The following is an 18,209-nucleotide window of genomic DNA, read 5'->3' as shown; positions in this document are numbered from 1 at the left end:
CTATTGACCACACCAGTGCTTACAAGTATCTAGGACTTCATATGACGCCATCTCTATCATGGGTGACACATATCCAAACAATCCGCTCTGAAGCTTCACGCACACTTGGGTACTTGCGACGCAACTTAAAATCCGCATCTTCCGAAATAAAAAAACTTGCATATTTAACATACGTTCGACCGAACTTGAGTACGCATCATCCATTTGCACCCATTCCAAGCTTATCTCAGCGATGACTCAGAAGCCGTGCAAAACCGCGCTGCTCGTTTCATTGCTTCAGAATATTCAAGACGAACCAGCATAACAGCCCTAAAACAAACTCTGTCTCTTCAACCGCTTGCTTCGCGGCGCATAATTTCTCGCCTCTGCCTCCTGCACACCTTTTACTTTACTCGGTCAGGACACGCCCTCCTGAAACGCCCGTTTCGGACATCATCCCGTATATCTCACACTCACCCCTTGGCGGCGATAAAGGGCCGCACGACGGCGATGAGCAGCTCATTCTTTCCCCACACCGTCACGCTTTGGAACGCACTGCCCGACAACATTGCTTCGTGCAGCGATCGCACAAAATTTCGCGAAAAACTAACGTATATCAGCTACCCAAACGATGCTACCTAAAGACCCCACCTGCCTTCTTCATATCTCTTTTTTACTCTTCTTTCTTTGTCTGTTATTACACTCCTGTAAAATTTATTCTTAGTCTTGCTGTTGTCACTTGAATGTTCATTCCTGCTTTTATTTCCTTCTAGTGTTGTTTCTAGTTACTATGTGTGACCAATTGTCGCTTTTTTATGTTACAACCTCGACGTACGCCTTGTCATTTGAGTGTTAATTTCCTTCCTTTTTATTTCCTCTTTTGTTGTTCCTTGTTAACTTGTGATCATTCTTACTTTTTTACGCAGTTGTTGAAAACCCGATGTACGCCATCACTTGAGTGCTGATTTCTGTCTTTTTATTCCTCCTTTTTTTGTTATTCCTTGTTACATTTTTGCGAAGATGTTACAACCTTGATGTACGCCCCCCCTTATGTAACTGCCTACTGGCCCTTAAGGACGAATAAATGAAATGAAATGAAATGAAATGTAGGCGGTCCATTCGCGAACGATGCCGTAAGATGCAATGGTGAGATCAGGTCAGAAAATCGCCACCGTTGTAAGGAGGAGCACGAGAAAAAAAAAACTTTTATTTGAGCCGATAATCAAGAAAATAAAAGGTCACCGGGGTAAAGAGAAAAAAAAAACACGTGTGATTTGTGACCTTTGAACCCGGGTCTGCACAGTACAGCCTATAGGAAGCTGTCATCGGGTTTTCTAAAGGAGGTTGTGGTCACTTTTAACTTTTTTGCTGTGCGGTTTTCGTTGGAATATCTTTCCAGGAAGGCTAAGCACTTTAATTAATCATCTTTTCCCGGTGCCTCTTTATCTTCAGCCCGACTTGAGTGACCACAGGAGCAGTGTTTAAATCGTGTCAAGCGTATGTGTGCACCGCCAAATGCGAAAACGTTTTTCTTCGTTCCCAGGCACTTCCAGTTAAAATACGGCTGCGCGAAAAGGGATATCTGTCCTCTGGTCGGACAATTGCTGCTTGTGCAATCGACCAGAGACTATTGATCATAGCTTTGTGTTGTGAAAGTTTTTCAACGGACTCTTAAAAGGACTAACATCACCCGGTACACAATTCGCTTCTTGCCTTTTTAAGATGTTGATCTGGTGCCCTATACGACGTTTTTGCTCTGCTGGGTTGTTTCGCTCATGGAAGTGCCGCATGATTGAGCGGCTCGCGGAACCTCCTCGCCAAACCAAGTGCATTTCTCGGCAAGAAGCAGCGTTGGTGAGAGCTGTGCTATCTTTACAAGTTGCCGGAGTAGAACAAAAGTTGTTGTTCATTCGTTGTGGCACATACACACTTGGGGGATTATCCGGGAATCGGGAGGTTTTAGGAAAAATGTGCCCGCTTCCACAAAAATTCACAGAACGGTGTATTAGAATCGTAAAAGTTGTAGAATAGTGTGTGCCACGGGCATACCTCGGCAAAGCAACCACTCTCACTCACTACAGAAAAAAATACTTTTCCTCGCGCACATCACTCGCACTCACGCTCACCACGTGCTCTCTATGATTCGCACCCAGGCTCACCACTCGCCGTGACCACTCACACTCACTTGCGCTCCCGCTCACCGCTCGCCGCCACCAGTCGCACTCACTCGAGCTCACGCTCATCACTCGCAATCACCACTCGCACTCATTCACGCTCACCACTCGGCGTCTCCCCTCGCACGCGAGTGTGGTGCAGCAGACCTTCCATAAGTCGTGAAACCAAACAGTATTAGTGCATTACGGCGTTAGAAGGCATCCACATCGTATTCCTAAACAACACGCCCCCAGAGAATTATTTCTAGGGTGACCTATAGCAGGAGCTCAGTAGGACGTATTTCCGAAGCTAAAAACAATCCCGCCATTAACAACCATCACTGCGAGCGGCTCCCGCGACGAATATCCAAGAGCAAGTGCAAGGTGCAGTAGTGGCGTTCACGCGGTAAGCCCCCAAATGGCGCGAGTGCACTCGCGAGTGGGGAGCGGGGCTCACAGCGAGCGGCACTCGCACTCGAGAGGGGTGAGCGGGGCTCCCCGCAAGTTGCTCTCGTACTCGCGAGTGGTGAGTGGGGCTCGCCGTGCGTGGCGCTAGCACTTGCGAGTGGTGAGCGGTGCTCACTGTGAGTGGGGCTCCTACTCACTCGCACTCACACTCACCAGTCCGAAACGATGGCGAGGCTCACCTCCCCACGCACTCATGAGTGGTGAGGGGGGTGTGAGTGCACTCGTGAGTGAGCCTGCCGACATATGACCACGTGACAACCTTCACGTGACGGCCCATGAGTAGAACAGGCACACACCAGCCGCGCCAAACCCTGATTATATAGGGAAGCTGTGGCGTGTGCCAGTCTGGTCGCTGACGTAATTCGCTCCGTAAGACGACGAAACTCCAGCGAAAAAAGATATACAAATATGACGTAGCAGTGAAGAAGCTGATAATAGGTATGGCCCACGCTTTCGCCTTCAAAGTGTACAAGCAGACTTAAGTGCCGCGAGAGATTTTTACGAAATAGGAAGAAACGAAAACTTTTAAGGCTGTGTTAACACGAAGAGGCGTCCCATATCAGCGCGACGTCACTTCGGTAGCCCGTGAAGCTAAATGAGTGTCATACATTTTGAGGCGAAAGCCTGAGTGCCCCCGATAACTGCGAAAAACCGCAGTTGTTGAAGGTGTCCGCTCAAGAAAATGGCCGACGCTGTGAGAGCAAATAAATCAAAACACATCAGTGATACGATAGTACTTCAACCCGGGTCTCCACCGCAGCAGCCAAATTCGCTACTGCTGTGCTATATATCTACGTTGCCAGCGGTAAAACAAAAAAACAAAAAAAAAACAGTTTGTCGTTGTTGTTCCCGTCTTCGCGGCACATACACACTTTTGCGATTTGAGGGGCTAATGTGCCGACTTCACAAACTCCACAAAACGATGAACTGAAATCATAACAGTCGTAGAATAGTACGTGCGGCGTGACATCTAAGCGTGATGGCACGTGAGTACAACAGGTGCACGCCAGTGTCACACTTTACCGCATTAGAACAATCATAAAAGGCCCCATCCCCTGTAAACCTTGATACCAGACCTCATATAATTCCCCTAAAATGTACTTCCAGCAGTGCACTTGCGTACAAAATAGAAATCGACTTGAAAAAGTCTCAATGTATAGTGTCTTAAGGGATAACTGAGGTTGGTATCTAATCAAAGGCCCTTATGACACCATACTTTCTCATCGTCGTCATCATCATCATCATCGTCCTCGTCCTCGTCGTCAATAGCCCACTTAGGTCCACTGTAGGACGAAGGAATCTCCCATTGACCTCCACCCGCTCCTGTCCTGCGCTGCCCGACTCCATTTGTGGCCTACGAATTTCCTTATTTCGTCTCTCCATCGAGCAACTGGCCTTCCTCTGCTTCTAGCCCCGTCTTTCGGTATCTCTTCGGTTACCCTCTCGTTCCACCTGTTGTCAGTTCGTCTCATTACATGGCCAGCCCAAGTCCATTTCTCCTGCTTGGTTTGAACTATATCTTCTACTCGAGTTTGCTCCCTGATCCAGGATGCTCGTTTCCTTTCCCTAAGCGTTGCTGCTATCATTAATCGCTCCATGGCTCGCTGTGCCGACCTAAGTTTGCTTCCTGATGTTTGTAAGGCTCCAAGTTTCCGCTCCATGTGTCATAACCGGTAAAACGCATTGGTTCAATTCGTTTCTTTTTAGGGATAGAGGTAGCTTACTTTTTATTATTTGTGAGTATTTGCCGAGTGCGCCCCAACCCACTTTATTCTGCGCCGGATTTCTTTCTCGTGGTTCGGACCACCACTTACAACCTGTCCAAGGTATTTATATTCTTCTACTTGTTCCGGTACTTCGCTACCTATGCTGAAGAGTCCTATATAACTTCTTATATTCCCCCAAAAAGGTTTTCCCGGCAAGGCATTTGTGATACTAGAGATTTTTTTTTATTGTGGGGTTTAACACGCAGAAACTACACAGATTATGAGGCGCGCCGTAGTGGAGGGCTCCGGATTAATTTTTAACACCTGGGGATCTTTAACGTGCGCCGAAATCTCGAACAGACGGGCGTTTTTCCTTTTGGCCTCATCATGAAAACGGCCGCCGCGGCCGGGAATCGAACCCGCGTCCTTAGGCTGAGTAGTGATACTAGAGAAGCCGACTGGGGTGATCTGGAGGAGTTTATAGTAAGCTTCTGAGGCATTTGCATTTTCTTACAGACGTCTTATATTGCCCTTAAAAATGTCTTCCCAGCGAGGTATTTGGTACAATAGTGAAGCCGACTTTAAAGGTCTCGGTATAGCGCTTGACAGATACATGTGGTCTTATGGAGGTAATAACAAAAGGCTGTAGGGACTTCCTACTTTTGTATCAAACAGCTTCTTACATGACAAAAGAAAAAATGTTTTTCTAGCAACGCATGTGTGTGCAGCAGTGAAACCAACTTTAAGAAGACTTAAGCAGGGCGGGTTTGCATCTATTCGAAAATTTGCGCTCAGGAGTTCGTGCAAAATTTTTTTTTGTCTACTCGTTAGCCTGTTCATCGTAATTGTAATCACACATTGATGTCTAGTGCCGAAGGGGAGCCTCTTCCAGTGGCTGCTACCCTCCCACTGCCATTTCGTGTCAGCCACTGAATCCAGCTAAGAGGTTTATACGGCCTGATCACAAGCGGGAGGGGGGGGGGGGGGGGGAGTGCACACAAAATGTAGATTTGTAAATGCTAGTTTAGAGGGCGCTTGAGGCCTAACTTTCGATTGAGAACTGATTCATTTCTTACACAAAATGTTTCTTACCTCACCGCTGCAACAAGTACTCTGTCTTCCCCGTCCCATTGCGCAGTTAATATTCTGTTTCAGGTGTCGTCTATCGGCTGTCCATTCATCGCTCATCATTGCCGACTTCAGTACTTTCCAGTTATGACTCCTGTTTCGGAAGCAGAGCCTGTGGTATTTTAACTTTTCCGCTGAAAACGTTTGCGCAATGAAATCTCACGCGCAAAACCATTAGGGTGGGTTGTGTACCGCTAAATACAGTTCGTGGCTTTACTTAAATGAAAAGCTACGCGACATATTTGTGTCAGGAGGAGGACCACCTCATACGCATCTCTTGAAGAAAAAATGGATCAGAACGGACGTCAAGGAGATATCTAGTGCCTAGTCCACCGATTTTTGAAGTATACGCTCATTGGCGGCCCTACGTGTGATGCCGCGAGTGGTTTTGAGAAGGTGCCCCTTCGCACTCCTTGAAGAATTCATAGCGCGTTCAGACAAGGACACACGAGAGAAAGAGCCCCACTCTCCGTTTCTCGTGTGATTAATCAGCCCGAAAATCTACAAGCGACGGCCGTCTAACTTTCCCGGCGGAAACAACGCTACAACTTCATCTGAGTGCAAGTCGCCATCCCGAGTTCAGCCAGCCGATCTCCTATTAAACATAAAAGCAATTGTGTGCGGCCATTGTTCAACACAGTGTGCATCAAAGCAAAGACACGCTGCTGCCTGCATGACCAAAGCGTTACCCTTCCTTTCCTTGGTAGGAAGGGTGAGAATTTTTTCGAACAATCCGTTGGCGCACGGCCGCCAGTAGCCTCGACCATGGCCGCTGGCTGTAAACGCGCAGGGTGTGACCTGGGAGGGCAATAAATGGCAATGACACTTAACATAGCTCTCTTCTTGGTGCCACTTGCAAGGGGCACCTTGTCGGGGCATGCTATCGGCTACGGCGACAAGACGGCTTTGCGTTCGTTAGCTAGCACTCACTGGCTTCGCTCTCACCTGTAACAGGACGACTACCACTGCTAACGCGCGATGCCTCAGGCCGCACCTTGTGCGCTTCCAGCCAGCGGCCACGCGTGGTCAAAAGCGAGTCCCCACTCACTCCTGTCTCTCGTGCGGCCGCTGCTCCGGGCGCTCCTCGAGTGGTGCGCCTGCTGCACCGGCGGCGGTGCCTGCTGTGCCGCTTGTAGCGTCCCCGGCTGCTGGGTGGCCGTCGGCGGCTGCTGCTGCTGGGGGTGCTGGTGCTGGGGATGCTGGTGCTGGGGATGCTGCTGCTGTTGCTGCTGCTGCTGCTGCGGCGGCGGCAGAACGTAGCCCGCGTCCCTGGCGAGGAATGGCGCCCCAGTGGTCGAAGAGAGCACCGTGGTCACTGGCGCAGCGATCACCCCGGCGTGCTGGCCGTACGTGGTTGTCTTGGGAACAGCGTCCGCCGCCGCCACAGTGAACACATCGCCGTGCACAACTTCCCCGCTGCCGCCTTCCACGACGACGCCGGTGCGGCCTCCTTTGACTAGCTTCACCTGCTGCTGCGCCTGCTCCGGAGGCGGCTGTTCCTCGTGCAGAAGCCGCACCGTGTAGCCTCCGGACGACGTCAGCACGTACTGCTGTGCTTGGCCGTGTTGCTGCTGGTGCGGCTCCTGGAACTCGTCGCCCGGAGAGCCCTGGTTCAGGGTCATCATGCGGTAGTCGCACGGCATGTGGTCGGGGCCCCCGATGACCGCCAGCTGGTCCGGCACTGGCTGCACTAGCGGCTCGAGTGCGTACATGTCCTGCAGTACCTCCTGGTTCACCACCGGCATGCCGAGCACCACCTGCGTTGGAGACACGGGCCACTCGACGCGCAGTTCGGCAAGTTCGGGAGAGCCGCTCGGCGTGGTGGCAACGTCATCCTCCTCGGCCGTCGCGGCCGGAGCAATCACCGGTGAGGACTGGCCGTTGTCGGAGTTGTTATTCGGGTCTTCGTCTGGGCCGCCTGTCGCCTGACACTGTTCGTAAGGCACCACCTCTTCGACGACCTCGTACTTGACCTGGACGGGCTCGTCTTCGTCGTCGGCCACCGGCTGCTGAGCGCCCTCGGCGACCTCCGTTGGTGGCAAAAGGACGGCTTCCTGGTGGGGACTTCCATGTTGAGAGTTTCCGATCGCCTCCCTCTTCACGAAAGCCTGCACAAACATACGAGAAGTATGTACCGCTGCAGCGGGAAACGTTTTTCAGGTGCTCTTTTAACGACGTAATGAAATGAAAAAAGTAGTCTTGTGGGATGGTTAGCAGGTTCGTTTTTGTTTTCGATATCATGTCGATGAGTTGTCCGTCTGGCCTAAACTGACGCAACAGAGCTTTGTATCTATGGCATCGTCATAGCCATTACACACACATTACTTTATTTGGGAAGCCACGTCAGGCTTTAGAAATGTTTGTGCCCACAGCATTGGCAAAATAATCACATTAAACAAATTGTAAGCAAGTGGTTACAAGCGCGTGCCGGCACGTCCGTCCAGACGGGTACTTCATCCCGATGCGTTGAGCGGATGATTAAAGGGACACTTGTACACAGTTTCGTAACTCTCATTGCTTTTTGTGTACTATGCTGCCATTGTATGTTTTTGGTTTATTATGGGTGTATGCATATTGTTTAATGCCCTGCGTTTCTTGTGTATGTGTGCCATGCTGCAATAGTATTTTGGTGTACATCAGGATGTATACGCTGTGTAACTTTTGTATATTATGTTCTCTATGTGAATGCATAGTCGTGCAAGACTGCTGTCGGGGAAAAGCTTCTGTCGGGCTTCTACCTTCTGTTTTCCCTCTAGTCTTTCCGTCATTTCTCCCTGTATGCGAAAAAAAAAAAACCCCTTCAATTTCAGCTTAAGTGCGAGTATGTGGGTGCCTATAGCGTAAATTAATACTGCCGGGAAATACAAATATATCAGCCACAGAAGTCGCAGTTCTTTGCAACGCATATAATAGTAAAAACGAATATCAGTAACCCCGCTCACCCAAGGATTTGACAGCACTACAATTTCTTTGCTATTATTGAATGGAAAAATGGCATTGACGACTTTTGTTTATTATTTATGTATCTGTGTTACGTAAATGTATATAACAACGGTTGTTTAGCTGTTGTTTTTGCAATGAGACAAACTTTATTTTGTATTCCCAAGCAAGCCGCTTCGCCAGCATGACCAGCAGCCTTTGTTTCAGTTTTGAAATCGGTCGAAGTGTTTCCGACATTTCTAAATACAGTCCAAATTGTGCGTGCGCGTTCAGTTCAGTTCCATTCAGTTTATTGTAACAGGTAACGAGGGTACAATGCATGGGGATTGATATTACAGAAAGAGGTCCCGAAGTGCAGTACTCTGGTGGGACCTCTTGTGAATGAACCGTATTATAATATAAAGTACTAGCAATTACAACAGAAGGAACTTACAAAAGAATTATTGTGAAGATTACTGCAACACTTCACAAAACTCACACAGGATAACTTTGTTCACAAAGCGAGCACGCGTCTCAGTTATACAAAAAAGTGCAAGGACAAAAGAGCGAAAAAAATGGGAAGAAATGGAAAAGAAAAAAAGTAAGCATAAACAAAAGATCGAAGTCGTGCGAACTGATCAGCTGAAAGGTGGGGGTCTTCGAGGATAAATTTAAGAATAGATTGTTTGTAAGATGAGCGACGTAATGTATTTTTAGCATTGATAGGCGATTCATTCCACAATTTAATGTAGGCAAATCCAACCGTCTGTTTACCACAGTTTGTTCTGACTTTTGGGAGTAAAAAATTATGTTGTAATGCAAATCGCGTTATGTTATGGTTGGTCAAATCCGTTCTGCCGATCATAAAAAGCACACTCTTATTAGTTACAAGTCTATGGGCAGTCATTCCAAGATTATATAAAATAAGTTTATCCAACGGGAGGAGATCTAGGTATTGATATTGTCACGAAGACAAGGACGATGCAGTTGTCTTGAATGAGAAACACGTTTATTGGAGCGAACTTGTGCTCCCCTAACAACTCAAAAGAATACAGAGGCGGCGAAGCAGCGGTCAACAAAGTGACTTGCACAGGCGAGTGTCGTCGAATCGAATGCCCCGGCGTCCGCACTGCAGGCTTTTTATCTTTTGGCGCGCGTGGTTCTCGAAACGTCGATTCGCATCGAGAACATAGTAGATCCAAGAAGATTATTCTGGGCTGTTCACGTTAGATGGGAATGCTCTCCCTATCACAACAGATAACACATGCGGCACAGAAAGAAAGAATGGAACACGCGCTTCCCTTGGCGCAGAGATAACACAGACCGGCGCAGCCGGGCGGTAAAGGCAAAACACAAATAAACAAACCCAATGTATGGTTCACGGCATTATAAAGAAGTGACATGGGAGTTGACAGAGCTAAATGTCATCATTCGAATGGCTTGGTTTCGAATGCGCTTCAGAGGAATTAAATGAATATCGTAAGTTAAGCCCCAGGATGAAATGCAATAGTTTATATGGCTGTAAATAAAAGTATAGTAAAGTGTGAGAAGCGTACGGCATACGGAAATAATTTCTTGCCTTAATTAATACCCTGATACCATAAGCCATCTCCTTTTTTAGTAAGTTTATGTGGTTAATAAATTTTAAGGAGCTGTCAAGTTCAACCCCCAAAAAATGAGCATTGATCAGTCGGTGGAATAGCGTCACAGTTAATGTAAACAGGAGCAATAGAAGTTAGAGTCTTCAAACGAGATGAAAATACCACAAATTTAGTTTTGGTTTAATAAACCGTTGCTGTGCGTGTGTGTGCGTGCATGGGAGAGGGATATTTTTAAATGGTAAAGGACGACGTACGAAACTGTGACAATGATGTGTGTATTCACTGCGTTTTTTCCCCTATGACACTAAGCTCTGCCTCCCCACGTATAAGTGCAATGAAAAGTTAGCAGACGCTATTCATTCGTTTCAACAAGAATAGCAACGCTGGTGGAGCTTCACTGAAGAAGTTGAGTGCATAGGATACGAAAGGGAATTTTTTCCCAGTGAGTGAGCAAGGAATCGTGCAAACGGACGAACAAGTCTGCGTTCCAAACACGCGACACGCAGATTCTATTCATTCGTGGTAAATCACCAGCGTGAGCACTCGGCACGTGCGCGTACGTCTGTATCGGCATGAGGCACATGGACCTTACGTCTTTACAACAAGGGACGAAGATAGACCGGTGCTGAAAGGATCCACGCACACGCGCACAGACGAAGATTTGAGGACGGGTGGGTACCGCTATTGACGTGTGTCCGCAGTACCGTGTGTATTCACGCCTTACAATTGTTCAACTAAATTCTTTAAGTTGCAGGGTACACAAAGTTAGGGAGGACACACGTAACGATGAGGCGGCAACACCAACTAGCCCTATACCTGTATACCTCGCTGTCTGTACGCCTCACAGTATGGTTTTCATTGCACGCTTCTCGTCAATGCTTGCGCTCCTTTTAAAAGCTAAGGGCGTTTGCTTGAGGAAGATATACTTGCGAATATGGTCAGCAGCCGCATAGGGGAAAAATGATTTGGAGGCGGAGACACGCGGTGATGAAGCCTAGTCATAAAACGTAAAATCGAAGTTGGCCCACATGTCACTCAATATGTCATGTGACCTTGCCATGGGACAACGCGCGGTAGTATTTATTGGCCGACCCTCTTTCCAAAGCTTCGTCTGCTCGAGGCAAAAAAAAAAATCATTTCTGCGATCCCATGAAAGGTGAAAGCGCCGTGCACGGACCTACAGTATCGCTCAGTTGTCAACTTGTCTCACCAAACGTGCCACTGTGAGCCTCCACGGCCTTGTGCAGGTAGACGCTGCTACTCATCCTGTCGCCCATGTCATCTTCCTCGGCAAACATAAGTGCCACTGAGACGCACTGGCCAACAGTCTTTGCTCCTTGATCCTTTATTCGCGCCCATTTAATGAGGAACACGTATACAACTGAGGAAAATATACCCTCAGCCACCCTCAAGCATTCACAAAAGAAAGAAAGCCGAGAAGCGGAATACGCGTGGATCTGCTAAAAACTGCACACACACAAGAGCAGTCACGAAGCTACAGTGAAAAAGGTGCTGTGGGTCGCGTGTTGGGCCAAGTTCCGGTTGGGTCGGAGAGGGAAAGAGCTGAGGAAACGGCGTCAACAGAGGTAGGCTTGCGAAGGCTGGCTACGTGAGCCTAATTTTCTTTCCTCCGTGAGCAGGCGGCACAAATAATGCAGATTTACACAACACCTGACCAAGTGGCGCCACTTGTCGGAGACGACCGCCGGTGTGGGAGGTTAGCATAAGTAACTCGAAGAAAACTCGGCACCTCACCATCGCATCCAACATTCAAGCGACCATTATTTAGCTGATCGCTTATCTGCAACAGCGTTGCTCTCACAGTATCGTCTATTCGGACACATGTCCTTGAGGGCATCAGCTGCAACAAAACGCAATGCTGCCACGTATTTATCTATAAATTACCGTGTATTTTAAGCCATTTTCTTTTTTTTTTCAACAGAGAAGACACTGTTTTTAAAGTGCAGTGTAATTTTCACTAGATGAATAAAACTATTAAAAACTGACCACATTGACTCATCGCCGTCAAAACCACCTCGACCGACAAAAACGACAGGGAAAGAAATGAAAAAGAAAAAGAAAAAAAAAGGGGGGGGAGTGAATGGGGGAGGAAACGCGCGGATGCTGATAGCGTTTAACTGATTGCTTCCTCGAGGCCCTGCACATCAAAACGTGCTCAGATAAATTCTGGTGAACTACATATGCTAGTTATGCGCTGATTCCGGACTGAAGTGAACTGAAAGGCAACCGGAAAAGTTGGACGGGATCACCCAGTAACTTCACGTGGATCAGTCAGTAAGTGCTCAAAGAAATTAAGAAGAGCGCAAAGGACGCGGACAGACAAACACAAGTGGACCGGACGAGCGCTGAACAAGGAGTTCGTCGGAAGCCGGCTCCACCAGACGGCGTTCTTCAAATTTCGCAATATTGGAATTCTTTCTTCACATGCCTCCTGTATTATAACTATACATATGTGGCTCTGCGTTTTCGGTGTTTGATTCTATGCTAGTGCGGAAGGCGTTCTTTTAGAATCGGAAGTTTTCGAAGCTTTCGTTTTGTTATAGGCATATGGTATGCCGGAGTTTTGCGGTTGTAATACCTAAAAGCTATCTTTATTACATAAACATACTGAACAAACATTAACAAACACATTACAAACATAAAGAATTACTTTGCAACTGAAATAAATGGTCGAACTTCCAGAGAGAAGGACGTATTTCTAAAATATCTGTGTCCTTGACTGAAGCACTGAAGTTTTAATTGATGACAAAGGACGGGGAACGGGTTTGGGACGCTTGTAAGACATACAAATGTACGTATCAGGGACAACGGGCGATGCAAACAGCTTCGGTTCAATGGCCTTCCAAAATAATGATTCTGGGAAGGGCTTTTTAATCTCTCGCACAATTTCATTCTCTGGGCATCGCAATCTGCCACAATATATATGTGGAAACAGTTGTAAATGTATGGGTTCTCACTTTCTCTACAGTGAACCCACTGGGAGGGTGGTGACGTGGGGCTCTGACTTGTGTGTGAGTTTCGCGCTTGCACAATCAGGGTGCTCCTGGTCTACGCACATTTATTAACTTAAGGAACATCGAATGCCAATCGACTTGAAATTTCAGCTTGAACAAAAAACGATAGGACTTAGGAAGGAAACACGGACACAGTGCTGCCGTTTCCTTCCTAAGTCCTATCGTTTTTTTGTTCAAGCTGAAATTTCAAGTCGATATGGAAAACCAACTCGCCCAAACCCAAGCAATTCTATCGAATGCCAATCTTTAGCGTTTCAAACTCGGGTCGAACGAGGCTTCTTCGTGGTTATAGGCCGTGCCAGTAGAATTTGTGCGAGCACTCAGCGATTCTTTGTAGCCCTTCCAGTTGCTCAGTACCGGGGAATTTATTCTGCCGAAATATTCTGCGAAAACAGGGAAGAAGCTTCTGCTACCACTCCTGAAATATCTAAGTTTTTTTGAATAAATCTGCATTCACAAGAAGTTTACAAGGGAATGTTTATCGTATTTATACGAGAACGCTGACTCTATAGCTGTAACCCGAACTGTGTACGTGTCAAAGTGATCTCGAAGACCTTGTCCAATGTAAAAATTCATTGGTTCTGACCAGTATCAGTCCTATACGGGTTTTCGCAGGTTTCGACACCGCTGTTGATAAACGTGCAAATTAAGGCGCACTACTTTGCAGCGCGCCAAACATACCGCGCGAGGCGTTTAACGTCTATGACCTACTTTTAACACGCGGCAGTATTATATTTAACAAAGCAGCGCCAGACGAGATTCACAGCATCGGTTTTTGTAATCACGGAAAGCAAAACAGAGTTGAGGGAATATTTACGTACGGAAGACAATGGCTTATGGCGGCTGTGTGTTATGTGTATGTTTACGCCCTTAACTTTTCCAAGCTGTGTTTGAAGGGATGTTTTTTAAATGTCACGGCATGGTCAACAAGCTGTAATTTCGGCAACCGATACACGCAGTAGTCTTTTTCAGAACTCCAGAAATATGCATGGCACGACATGCAATAGTGGGACCGGTATTCATGTTTTGTATTCCACGCAACCGAGCTGACGCGTGCTGTCGCAGTGACGGGTCAGAACGATCAGCCTGTCGTCCTTTGCGTGAAACCTGCCACCCAAACACACGAGCGTCAAAAAGTGGGCGGATCGGCGGACACACACGCCACATGGCGGCTCGCGCGCATAACACGCCGTGGCATCTTGACACTGCAGGCGTCGGGCACGCATGCACACAAGGTGTCATTCCGTTATCGAGCACAAGCACGGCTCTTCCAGGACGGGACCGTGGAGGCCGCCTGTCCGAACACCAAGATCAACAACTTACTCAAGCGGGATGGAACTGGGAAAGGATCGGCACCGATGCGAGCGTTGGCGGCTTTTGCATTTAGGCCTACAAACTCGCACTTCCGCTGTGATAGGATTGGCTTTCGTAGTTGAAATTGCTCGTGGACCGCCCGGTGTCTAGGGACCCTGCACCGCGAGGACTCGGCATTTTCTGCAGCGTCAGCAACAAGTGAGCGCAACCCTCTTCCTGTCAGTGGGGATTCATATGTTTACCGTAAAACCAAAGCACAGTGAATCTTTGGGGACGCGTTCAGCGCCAGCTATATAGACGCCAGGAAAGCGTGCGCGCGCCGGAGCTCTAGCCGAGGTGTCTTCGGGGCACGGGGTAGGCCTAGCGCATGGCGCGTTGGACGACCGAGACGGTTTAGAGGGCCGAGGTCCGGGCCCGTGGTCCTCACCTGGTGTTCGGGCGCTGCGGCAGGGGTCTGCGGCGGTTCCAGACGTCGTCTTTTCTTTGCCGCGGGTTCCGAAGTGCCCTCGTCCATGTTGGCACGAACAGCCGTAGACCAGTTGCGTGAATACCGGTGCCTGCCAATGCGTGACGTCGGCAGCAGGCCTCGGGGCGGGGCCGCGGCGCGCCTGGCTCCGCCTACGGCCGTGCCTGATAGGAGAGCGCGCGGTCGCCGTGTAACGCAGAGCGCGCTCGCCATTGTGTCCTTCCCTGGACGCCTATCTTTGCTGGCGCCGTGTTCGGGGATTATTACTTATTTCTTATTTTTTATTTTTCTCGCCTCATTTCTCCTTTCATTTGTGTGTGTTTTCTTGGAAGCCTTTGCGACCACAATTTGGTGCACAAGTGTCTGTGTGTTTGAAAGTGTGTCTGGTGGGCATGAAGATAGCCTGTGGCAGCGTGAAAAACAGTTCGTTTACTGCGACGCGCAGTTAGGAGCAACCCGAGAGACAGTGTCAGAGACAGGAGGTAAAATTTTGTAGCAGAACACCCATAGCGATCGCTGTTCGCTGGTAAAGAAGGATTTGTGAACGTGACACTGTGTCGTGGGAAACTGACAAGCGGAGTTGTTATGTCCACTCTCTCAGCACTGCCTGCCATTCGTTAGGCATCAAACAAGTCGTGAGTACTCCCCATATGCAAAAAAGGAACAGGAGCTTGTGCACGAGCGCATTAACCATCGCTAGAAATGACCAACAATGTTGTAAAAAAGCAGCAAGAGAAGTCAGATGAAGATGACTTAGACAGAACGAAGGGCACGTGTGTGTTGGATACGTTTTGTTTGTTTGTTTGTTTATCGAGCGACGCATCCCGTTGTGTCAGGTGAAAGAGTATAGAATAATGAAAGGGCTTGCCACTTGGGCAGGAAACTTTCACGGCACCTGCATGCCGACAATCGAGGAAGGATGCAATGCATGCATGCAGGCTAGGTGCCTTCAATGTATCCGGTTGCAATGCAGAATTAGCTCGAACTGGGTTCAGTTCATTTTTCAGTACGGCGCCGCAAATAAAAGGTACATGTATTGAGCGCATCGAAAGGATGCAAAAGACCACTCCGACGATATGTTCTCTGCACTAACAAATGTAACCACTGCTAAGACGGTTCCTCAAAATGTATCTCCTATTTTTTATTTGCGTAGTTAGTTGCATCCAAAAAAAAAGCTGACTAAAAAGGCGTTCAATGGCTCTTCACGCTCATGATTTCTACATGGAATGAGTGCGTGCTATAAAACAAGCAAGTGCGTTTGTTTTTTCTCCCCTCTTTTTGTTAAACAAAATTTATTTACTTATTTTGTTTATTTCGACATACTGCAGGCCCTTCGGGGTTGATGCAGGAGTGGTTACAATGAATTCAAGTTTTCATCTTAAGGATAACATAGGTATTCAAAAGGCAAGAAACAAGAAAAAAGGAAGAATACACATGGACAGAAGCATGCTATACAGTGTCAACGTTTACTCCACAAAGAGAAATTATATAAACACCAAATATGCAATTTTTACTTTTTATCACGCGTTAAAATTCTAGATAATTAGTGGCTCTTTACGAAACACTCTACGGATGCGCTGTTGACGGCGTGCGCCGGTTGTTTGTTCCACAGGCTGATGGAAATAGAGAGTACTTATGTGTGTTTAAGTTGCTACTAGGTTGCCTGATAGTCTTATTATGATTTGTCATTTCAAATTAAAATAAACACGACCTGAAGCGCTGTTTCAATTCGTTTCAGTTCGGCCGGACCGTGGGAGCGTCGCGCGCGCACCACGAAGGGGTAAACACGAAGCAGCTCGGGGGCGCATATTTCACAGCCCCGTCTACCTAACCCGAACAGACTGTCCGTCGAAGCGTGCAATCATCCGCAGCTGCTGCTGCTCTCGCTCGGAGTGCCGTCGAAGCAACTCACAAAACGCGCGTGGGGGAGATGAACCGTTGCTGCGGGCGTGATGAACTAGTCTCTGGCTTCTCTACTCGCCATAAACGCAGCGCTCGTTAATGTCAAAGCGAATCACGAAGAAAAAAGGAAGCCCCCCGCCGAATATATTTCGACAACTGCACTCGTGTATGTGCGACAGCTTAGCCGGAACTGATCAAATGCGCTCGCAGATACTTTCACCAGGACTACCAGTTCCAGGTTTTCATTTTTCCCTCTCCCCACAGAAGAATAGAATTTGTTCCCCATCACTGCACTTTCACCCGTAGAAAACTTGGAAGCCTGTTTGAGCCGAAGTGCACCTCTCCCGAGCTAATGCCGCCCCATTGTTGAATGCAATGTTGCCCTGCACCTTGTCTAAAATTTTTTCCTTCCTCTGATATTTGTTTTCTTCCTTCACTCTGCAAGGATTTCTTGCGTTTACAAGTACATGCTGTTACAAATTTATGCTTTATTCATCTTTTTACCCTGTATTTATTGTTACATTTCTTGCACAAAAGTCATTTGATTGGTTGTAGGTTTTAACGCGCCGACGCAACGTAGGCGATGGGACGCGCTGTAGTGGAGGGCTCCGGATTAATTTTGACCACCTGGGGATCTTAACGTGCGCCGAAATCTCGCACACACGGGTGTTTTTTTCTTGTCAAAACTTTCAAAACTGCATAAATAAATAAATAAATAAATAAATAAATAAATAAATAAATAAATAAATAAATAAATAAATAAATAAATAAATAAATAAATAAATAAATAAATAAATAAATAAATAAATAAATAAATAAATAAATAAATAAATAAATAAATAAATAAATAAATAAATAAATAAATAAATAAATAAATTTGAATCCTCTACCTTATACGAAGAAGGCGGTTGAAGCGTGGAGCTTTCTTGGGCGTGAAAATTAAATGGAGAAGTGCCAAAGTCAAAGCCACTGTAATGAAAGTCAAAGTGAAAAGCTGCACGCCCGATCTGGTGGCGTGCAGTTTCTCACTTTGCCGGACACACACGTTTACACGTGCCACATGAGTCATGCGTCACAGCGTTGTTATGCACAGGTGATAACAAGACACCTCCTGCAAAGTGCCAACGATAGGTACCGCAATTTTTGTTAGGGCGTCATAGTTCCGATTTGTAATAAGCTTTTTTCGAATTCGACTGGAATTCAATCACCTTTGAAGATCGCTTGCTGTGTTCGAGCCACCCTAAAGGCAGCTCTGAGCTTATTTTCCTTGCGTGCTGTTTTGCGCCGGTGCCCCGCTACATTTTTGAGAATAAATTAAGACGTAGTAAAAAAAAAAAAAACTGTTCTCAGGCTGCCTAGTAACCATTGTTTGTACTTGGCGACTCCAACACACGAAATATTGTTTGACACCATGACTCGATTTATATCAGGCAGAGTTCACATGAGTGAGGAAAAACGTTGTGAACGTTTGCTATATCGGTCAACTTGTTCGGATGGCTACGCCTACTAAATTCCTATCGGCAAAGTCCTTAGGTTTC

General features: G+C 47.2%; 1 protein-coding gene and 1 long non-coding RNA gene across 5 annotated transcripts in view; one reads left to right on the top strand and one right to left on the bottom strand.

Moving 5' to 3' along the window:
• The window catches only part of LOC144178252 (uncharacterized), a 35,177-nt gene extending 20,291 nt beyond the window's left edge, over positions 1-14,886 (bottom strand). The window contains exons 1-2 of the mRNA XM_077705964.1: positions 14,731-14,886; positions 6,483-7,542 (exon numbers count right to left, since the gene is read on the bottom strand). Coding sequence (XP_077562090.1) covers positions 6,483-7,542; positions 14,731-14,817 — 1,147 coding nt within the window. The 5' untranslated portion in view covers positions 14,818-14,886. The remainder of the gene's footprint in view (positions 1-6,482; positions 7,543-14,730) is intronic.
• LOC144178254 (uncharacterized) overlaps positions 13,935-18,209 on the top strand; it is a 50,525-nt gene continuing 46,250 nt past the window's right edge. The window contains exons 1-2 of one of the 4 annotated variants that reach the window (XR_013323981.1): positions 15,004-15,404; positions 16,508-16,549. This is a non-coding gene — a long non-coding RNA (uncharacterized LOC144178254). Of the gene's footprint in view, positions 14,502-14,970; positions 15,405-16,507; positions 16,550-18,209 lie in introns of those variants that run through there. The other 3 variants (XR_013323980.1, XR_013323979.1, XR_013323978.1) reach the window with 3 other exon arrangements.

This window comes from Haemaphysalis longicornis, unplaced genomic scaffold (assembly GCF_048455015.1).
Source record: "Haemaphysalis longicornis isolate Haplotype H1 unplaced genomic scaffold, Haemaphysalis longicornis Haplotype H1 scaffold_4, whole genome shotgun sequence".
Classification (NCBI taxonomy): Eukaryota; Metazoa; Arthropoda; class Arachnida; order Ixodida; family Ixodidae; genus Haemaphysalis; species Haemaphysalis longicornis.
Note: the sequence above shows the minus strand (reverse complement) of the source record. Positions and strands in the feature narration are given on the sequence as shown.